This window comes from Medicago sativa, chromosome 7, assembly GCF_051527215.1.
Source record: "Medicago sativa cultivar Bolivia chromosome 7, Bolivia_mono, whole genome shotgun sequence".
Taxonomy (NCBI): Eukaryota; Viridiplantae; Streptophyta; class Magnoliopsida; order Fabales; family Fabaceae; genus Medicago; species Medicago sativa.
In genome coordinates, this window is record NC_140755.1 from 85,930,337 (window position 1) to 85,939,607 (window position 9,271).

The 9,271-nt window shown below is 31.1% G+C and overlaps 1 protein-coding gene across 6 annotated transcripts; it reads left to right on the top strand.

The window, feature by feature from the left end:
- The first annotated feature begins 5,017 nt into the window (after positions 1 to 5,017).
- On the top strand, positions 5,018 to 8,128 carry LOC146909617 (putative F-box/FBD/LRR-repeat protein At4g03220). 6 transcript variants are annotated; one of them, XM_085725241.1, is made up of 4 exons: positions 5,018 to 5,173; positions 5,349 to 6,637; positions 6,857 to 7,006; positions 7,661 to 8,128. In XM_085725241.1, the coding sequence occupies exons 2-4, from the start codon at positions 5,354 to 5,356 to the stop codon at positions 7,994 to 7,996; spliced, it is 1,770 nt and encodes a 589-aa protein (XP_085581367.1). In that variant the 5' UTR covers positions 5,018 to 5,173; positions 5,349 to 5,353; the 3' UTR covers positions 7,997 to 8,128. The 6 variants fall into 6 exon arrangements, with proteins under 6 accessions (XP_085581367.1, XP_085581369.1, XP_085581371.1 ...); XM_085725243.1 differs by having other exon boundaries at positions 7,706 to 8,128; XM_085725245.1 differs by having other exon boundaries at positions 7,872 to 8,063.
- Positions 8,129 to 9,271: the final 1,143 nt, after the last annotated feature.

Genomic DNA, 9,271 nt, shown 5'->3' on the forward strand with positions numbered 1-9,271 from the left:
TTTACTAGAGTTATTTTTCCACCTAGTTTTTGTTCATAAGACTTGTTGAGATCTTGTTTAATTAGTCTAAATTATGTTCTATTCCGACTAAGGTAATATTTGTTTTATAACTTCAATTATGTTACTGAAACAATTTTTTTACAACCATAAAGAATTTTTTAAAAGAGCTATATATAAAGAATTATTATCGTAATACCAATTCTTTGTGTGAATATTATAGTAATTAATAACAATGTGTTAAGAAATGATAAAACCACAATTGTGTCAAAGAAAATGACGAAATCATATTGTTATTTCCGTCCACAACAAAGACGTTTGCCATCTGCCAGTCCCATTTGCTCTGTCTTGTTTGGTTCTTGCCGACCTAGGCGGATTTCACTAGTACACAGTTCATTTTAGAACGTTTCAAAAAAAGTTCATTTTAGAAAACTTCGAATATTAAAAACTTGTTTGCTAAACTATTTTTAAAATTACAGTTTTGGAAACTGTTTTGAATTTTTTAGTTTTGGGGCTAAAAAACTAAAACATGTAAAAAGATAACTATTGTGAGAAGAGGACTTGTATATTTCAAAAACTGAAAACAAAAACTATTTCAAACAGGCGTATTTTTTTAGGGTGGCAAAACGTTTTTGAATTCAACTAAACAACCCGTTTAAGCCATTATTTTATGCGCAGTGAAATGGGGTTTCTGATCTTATCATTTAAGTAAATTTGATTTTTTACGAAATTTTTTATCTCATTTCATTAGTAATAATAGTTTGAAAACATGTCGAAACTTCGATGAATAAAAGAAACCTACGTAAAGAAGTGACCAACCTAAAAAGACAATGAACAACTTTCTTGATTTGTCTCCTGTTAAACTCAATATGCGAGTTTGTGAAGAAAGAAGAGGAAGTGCTTATGCACTCTCTAATGATAGCACCAAAATCGGAATCATCTCTTTTTTTTTGGCTGCACCTCCTTCATTTATTTGATTTGATTTGATGATGATGTGTTATTGATTTGATAAAGTTTGAAACAACAATATAAAGGAAAATGCTAAAAAGTGTCATTGAGTATTGGATAAGAGGATAAAAATAGAAATATTGTATTGAAAAATTGTGAAAAGTGATGAATTTAAATTTTTAAAAATCAAAATGTTGTTGAATTCAATGCAAACATGCTACTTTTGGTTTCCTTATTAGCATAACCCAAATATAAAAGTTAATTTGATTATAAGACCGACCTTGTATATTCTTTTCACATTTTTTTTATCTCTCTATGACGTTCACCGTGCAGTTCCTCGAGTTGTATATTCTTTTCACATTTTTATTTATTTAAAACAACAAATAGTATTGCTCAAAAAAAAAAACAACAAATAGTAAAATTGAGATAAAAACACAATGTATAAGATATAAGCTAATTGAAAGAGCTTATCAAAAAACACAATAAGTTAGTAAAAAAACTATAAACTTGCGAGAAAAAACTATCACCAACTAAATTTATTTTGATTATTTAAACTTATAAGTTACAAACTATCAACTTTAAGCTCAAAAAATGTCTTGCCAAATAGATCACATTAGATGTTGAGTATTTTGAAGGGACAAAAAATATATTTAACTCATTAGTTTATTATATTTACTTGTTGACTTTGTTTTACAACATTAATGTGTTGAAATTTGTATTAAAGTTGTCTTAAAGTTTCAAATTGTTTACTTCTAGAACAATTGAGTTTATAAATGTGTTTGGACACTCTCATTCTTTGAGATAACTTTTGAGATGAAATACAAACTCATTTAACATGGTTTTAGAGCTACTTTAAAGATTGCATAGTGGAAATTTTATCCAGAATCTATACTAGACTTGGAGGTGCGTAATAAAATTGTATTTGAGGCTCAAATTGTACATGTTTTCAGCAGTTGAATTTATAAATTTGTTTCTGCATCATCAAACTAATTTTTTGGATGAGATCTAAAACTATGTAACAGTTTGAACTGCAATAAAGAGTAGAGTGAGACTATGTAATAGGGAGCTCACTCTAATGGTTAAATTGTTGGAATAATTTCTTCTCTCAAGTCAGGTAAGATTGTTGCCACCAATTGGGTAAGAAGTCTCGCCACTAGTTTTGGTTTTTTCTAAATTACCTTTGAAGAATGGTGGGTAATTTACATACCAACCAATGAAAATGAGCAATTTATTGATGGAATCAAGATGGTTCGTGGATATGTGCTTACGTGGCTAATCAGTATTGATTTAGGCAAATTACCAACAATTCTTTCATGGGTACCCTAGTTGTCACCGTCCTTATAACATGACTGTAACAATTAGCAACTACATGTAGTGAAAATTCTTACATGTTCAACCTTGTACCAGATTTGTTCAACTAAATTTTGGATTAATTTCCACAAATCCTCATAAATTAAGCCTTCCTTGTCCACTAAAACTGTATTATAGTCTGTCTCGCAATATATTAATGTATTTTCCTTTTTTTTAATAAAGTATTAATGCATTTTTTAAAACTTGTATATATTAAAACAAATGGAATTAGATAGTGGTGAAGGGTTTTAGTTGAATGCAAATATTTAAGAGTCCGTTTGATGGTCAGGATAGGATATCGGCAGGATAGGATATGATATAAAGCTGGATAGAGATAGGATATGATAAGGACATGCTAAATATTAATCATATCATGTGTTTGATGCACACATGATAACAAACAGGATATTATTATAATTAAATAAAAAATTGCTCTCATAATTAATTAAATATTATAAAAATGGCATGTTATTAATTATAATAGAAAATACATGCTATCATTATTTTAAAAATGACAATATTTTAAAAATGGCAGAATATCAAGATAATAAATAAGGAATGATCTTCTAATCTCATCATGATAATTTCTAACCCAGCTTATACTCAGGATAGAAATTACAAAGGAAAGTCAGGATAGGATAGGAAAATGATTTATTTTATCCTATCATTTTGGTGCATCAAACATGAGATTTAAGCAGGATATGATTAATGTATCATATCCTGTCTCCCTATCCTGACCATCAAACGCACGATCCGTTGACACCAGCTGTCAACGAATTCGTTGACACCAAATCATAACTATCCATCTATTTTTAATCAAATACTCATAATTACTCATTTAAGACCTCATGAAATATATAATTCTTGTTCTACATATGAATCTGGCTCTTTATTTCTTTTATGGTAAGGCAATCAAGCTCTTTAATTATAATATTCAATGCTGAAAAAGATTGATTTCAAACACAAACAAAATCATCATGAAATTAAGAACATCATCACATTCACATCGTGATACTCAGTGATACTTTCATTTCTTCTTGAAAGATTGTTACCATCTGCCACCACATCCGTTAATATTGTTTCATGTTTGCATCTCTCTTCCCTTTTCGTTCATTCAGTATCAAATCAAGGGATCTCAGGTATCAATCTCGGTTTGGTGTTCAACCATGAATGAATTTGCATATCTGAATGCAAAACAATGGATCTATATAATAATTAATTTTATGGTTTTGGTAACATGGAAAACTTTTTGAATTCAATTGAACACCATATGAATGTCAATTCTCGGTGCATATATTTCAAGAGTAATCCATGGCTTTGGTGTTCTAACACAGATCGATTGGAAAATCAGCATACCTATTCGGGGAATTAGGTCTTGCAATGTTTAAAAAAATAATAGTAATTGCGGTTGAGAGAAGAGATGCACAAACCTTGTCTAAAAAAAAAAAGATGCCCAAAATACAAATAATTGTATGCTATTGAGAGGAAGAATACACACAATAGAAACATACTGGCCTTTGATTAAATAAAATACATGGTTGAGAGGTGTCAACGAATCCGTTGACACATAGTATCAACGGATCCTGACTCAATATTTAATAATACAAGAGAGCGAAGAGGTGTGCAAACATATAAATGAAAATACGGTGGTTGCAGTTTTCTTTGATTGAGAGAGCAGACCTTTAGAAGGGAAGATGAAGAAGCTTCCGGAGTAGTAAAACCCCGCTCAGTTGTTTCAGAGTGTGATGTATTCGTTTTTTTTTTTGTTACAATGTTTTAGTTTGTTTATTTATGTTGATGTTTTAGTTTGTTTTTATGTCCACCGTTAGATTCATCTGATGGCTAATATTAAGGGCAGGAGAGAGAAGGAGACAATTTTGAAGAAGGGGATGCAATTCCAAGACTTTGAGAGGAGCACACTTCAATGTCGCAAGTCGACATCGCTAAACGCAAGTGAGTTTAAAAAGTCATATTTAATTCATCGAATATTAAAAAATTCTAAATTTTTGTAAAGAAACATTTATAATATTTTAAAATCACTTGGGGGAAAAAATATTCAAACATTTAAAAGTTTGAGTTAAATTAAACAATTTTGAAAAAATAACAAAGACAAAAGCTACCTGCAGAAATTTTTTGTAGGGACAAATCGTTGGTTATTCTCTGAAAAAATTACAATGTTAAGAGGAAAAAATCACTCACATTCTCATAAATAGTAAACACAAATTTAACTAGTCAATTATCTTATTTTAATGTTTATTTCTCTTTGTAGAAAACTAAAAAATGAGCATTATTATCATCAGAGAAATTGCGAGTTACTTGTTGGGTTTGAGAAGAAATATGACAAAAAATGTGACATCTTTGACGTAGGTTAGATGAAGATCAACTGCGAAAGAAAGAATAGTGTTTTTTGAAGATCAATTGCTAGTGGTAGTATTATGGGACCTATATGATTTTTTTTTTTTTTTGGTCTAGTAGCCTAGTGGCTAGAGCTCACACAATTAAATATGGAGAAGTGGGGTGTCCGGGGTTCAAACCCCGACCCCTGCATAAATTATGCAATGTCCTACCAACTGAGCTATGCTCACGGGGACGGAATAGGTAACGTGTGGAAGATAACTTCCCATAGAGTGAGAATGTAACTTCCAGTATGGGGGTCTAAATAGCAAATTGGGTGGTGAAAATCAAACGCACGATTTAGAATTAAATCTCGGCAAAAACAAAACAAATAAAAAACATAACAATAATTCTGAAGACTATAAATAAATAAATATAAAGCTTAAGAAGAAATCCTAATATTTTCATCGCAAGAAGCAAGCCGTCGTAAATTACAGCACAATAAGCTTTTCTCCAGAATCTCTCTTCGACTCACCAACTGCCGGTACTTATTGTTTCCTTCTGTGTAGATTTCAAGTTATAGTTTGAATATCATGAATTTATTCAAGTTTTTTTGTTTACATGTTTAACGATAGTTAATTATGTGCATCATGGCAATATTTAATATAGTTTCGTTTGATTGAGTGACTATGTTGTTAATTCGAATTCTCTATATGCAGCAGCAATGAAGAGGTGTAGAAAAAAGCTTAAGAGTGAGTTGCCTGATTGTGTTATATCTTATGTATTTTCCAAGTTAGCTTTGAAGGATTTGGTGAAAACAAGTGCATTGTCCAAACGATGGATTCATGAATGGGGATCAAGGATGGACCTCAACTTTGATCTCCATACCATGTTTGACTATAACACAATTCAAGACTTACCAAAAAGCCTTCCACACTTTCAAAGATTTCACTTTCAATCTCAATTTGCCACAAGATTGGATCAATTTATGCTCCATTATCAAGGTGACATGATCCATTCAATCCGAGTAAATTTTCCTTTAGGTAATGAACATAGTGATGTCATTGATAGATTGATTTCCAAAGGAATTGCTAAGGGTGTCAAACGTATTGAACTGCTCTTCTCATATGAAACGAATGATACTAATGATTTTATTTTTCCATACAAATTTTCCCTTACTCTCTTATGTGATCATAATGATTCTTTGACATATCTGCACCTACAAAACTGCTTCCTAGTAGCACCTATGAACTTATCTGGATTCAATAACTTGAGAACTCTTGTGTTGCATCTAGTTGATGTGAAGCAGAAACTGATTCAGAGTCTGTGTTCCACTTGCAGCCATCTTGTAGACTTCACCCTTGATGATTGTCAGTTCATGACTTCTAGCGTGATAATAAAAAGTCCAACATTGCTTCGTTTGAACATTATTAACTGTAGGGTTTTCATTGAAAGGTTTATAGCTATCATTGCATCAAACCTCTCATCCTTTGAGTATTCTTGTAATGATGGTTTTCGAGTACACCCAATTAGCATTAAGTCTCATATGTTATCCAATTTTAGCTATAGAGGTGCTCAATTTTTTAAACCTATTGGGATTTCTGGACTGAAAAATGTAAAAACAATTGTGTTGGATGGAATCATTGAAAATCTATCTTGGCACTTCTGGCATCATTTGTTTTCTGAATGTCTCCAACTCGAGGATGCCACCTTTAAGAACTGTTGTCTTATAAGTTCAATAGACATTACCAGTTCAAAGTTGCTTCATTTGAACATAATTGATTGTGGTTGGAGGGATTGTTCGCCTTATACGGTAGCTATTGATGCATTGAATCTCTCATCCTTTGAGTATAGTGGACACTCCACGACGATAATTTATGTTACGGCTCCAAAGTTATTGAAGGTTTTCTGGAATGCGTCTGTCAGGGATAAAACACCACACCCCTTTGGTCCAATTGAAACATTACCACATATTGAGAATTTATCTATGATCATCAGCCCTTCACAGGTGAGTTAGTCTAAATCCATGTTTGTTGTAGTTGATGTTTATTGTTTGTATATAGGTTGCTAATCTCAAATGTAACCAGTCCCAAAATTGAGATAGCGGTATATAGTGCATTGCAACATTGCCTAGGTTTCTTTTAATTGATTTGATTACCAGTTGCTTTTAATTCACTTTAAATATTATTGTTTTAAACTTTATATATTATATTACTGTTGTAAACAGATACAGGAGTTAAAGAAGGTGTTGGTTCAATTTCAAAATCTTAGAGAATTGGAGTTATTTATTGAGGGAGCAAATGATCCTAATATGAACTACTTTTGGATTTTAGATATTGCAATGACTTCTCAACATCTCGAAAAACTTTCTCTAACGGTGAGTTTTTCAATGCATTATTTTTTTTTTTTTTTGCTGTTCACTTCTTTTTTAAGAAAATGCTAGTATAGTTTAACTTTTTATGAATAATTCTAAATAATTATATGAAAATCAATTTTACAAATTTAAACTTGAATGGAACTTAGGGATGGGGTACCCAATGGGCAGGGTACTATATTACACATTCTCATACCCACGTTTGTAAAATATGTCTGTACCGTCATGGGCAACAACTTTATTGCCCTTCCCCATACTCTACGGGCACCTAAGTGCACATACCCACACTCATTACCCACACTTTAACCATGAAAAGACAATAAAAAACACCACAATTGAACTAAAACTATGGTCCAAAAACTATGATCCACAATTGAACTAAAACTATAAAAATGATAGTCAAATAGAACAAAAAAATTACACTTAAAAGTACATTTAAAAAGGAATGGAGGAAATACTATCAAACAACTCTATTTAAGTAATAGTATATCACAAGTTAGCAGTTCCACATTGTCAAATATAACCTTAATCATAATAATTAATGAACAACCTCTTATTTCAACAAAAATAGTGATTCCTGGATTAGTTTTATATGCCTAGTGGAATTTTAAAATTATCGTATATGTAATGTTATGATTGTTATTTTTCAATATTTAGATTAGAGATCTACATCCGAAATATTCACATATGGCTGGATTTCAGAGGGAAAAAGGAGAATATGCGGGGTTTTCTCATAATGATTTGAAATATGTGGAGTTTCATGGTTGTGTTTGCTCCATGAATGTTATCGAGTTAGCTAGTCACCTATTGAAGAGTGCGAATTCACTTAAGAAAGTGATTTTCACTTCTTGTGACAAATTCTATATAGGTGCTGGAAGATGGACTGATGACTCTACTAATGACTCGGATAGTTGTTGTTGGTTTGGACATAATGTTATTCGCGAGATGCTTAATGATAAAGTAAATGAACAATGTCAGCTTATAATTTTGTAGTGTTATTTATCTATTTATAATGCATTTTTACTATCATTATTAATAATAATAAATCCATTCTTACAAACATTATATAATTTACATTATTTATGAATTAAAATATTAACCATCCTTTTGGGTGACTTTATTTTTATATGCAGTCAGTGTAGGGTTAGACATGTAGTTATTGTCGGGCTGTATTTTCTCTTTTATTACTGAAAGATCACTACCCTAAAATAGGGGTTTTATATCTTTCTTTTCTTTTTTTTCTTAGTCTACGGTGTACAACGTCATTAGGTCTTCGATCGTAGGAGAGTTGATTTTTTTTTTAAATGAATCTCAACCTTTGGTTGTACTTGAAAATATTTTAATGGCTTGGATTTACATGTTTTGTCACCTCCTAGAATTCTAATTTTTAAATATATATTGATTTAAAAAATATAATTGATTTTTAAATCACAATTAATAAAGGATATTTTTGACATTGATGGGAAGATTATATGTAAATCCCAGCTAGACAGCAATAAAGATGCAAATTATTTGACTCCTTGCCGTTAATCAATTTAATAAAGATTTTCAACAGTAATTAACTGCTGTTCGTGTATTATGATATTTTTTTGGGTGTTAAAAGAGCAACTTGTGAGGTGAAATGAGCAAAATCTTACTTTAGTTCGTTCCTCTACATAGGCCTTCTTCGGAAGAAAAAAAATGTTCTTATGCATAGAGAGAGGGAGTGCAAAAAGTTCAACCGAGCTGGACCATAAACGAATAGACCTCAAGAAAAAAATTATTGCTCAATATCTCCATCTATTCAAAAAAGAAAAATAAACATGTTTCATGTTTTAATTTCTAAGTAAAAAATCATGTCCTTGGTAAAAATAATTGCTAATTTTGATTTCGGTGGCTAATGATCATTTATACAAATGTTATTTTTAATTTAAATAGAAGATTAATCTTTTAAAAAATTGTGTTTTTTTATTATTAGAAGCTTATTTTTACTATGAGAGTCGAGCCTTCAGTTTTATAGGGACGGCCCTTTACATATGATTGGTCAATTAATCAAGAGTTCTCCTGCCACTCCATCTTAAGACTAAATTATCATTTTACTCGAGAGTTATATCATAATCCTGGCTACTAGTCGGTCTACGGATCAGCTATAGCGTTGGTTTAGAAGTAATTGTGAGTTACCGTTAAGTATCGAGGTTTGAAGAGTTTTATGAAGGAATTGGATGCCTCAATAACAACATCCTCGCAGCAGCAAACGAAAATGTTTTCTGAAGGGATAGGATTCCTCCA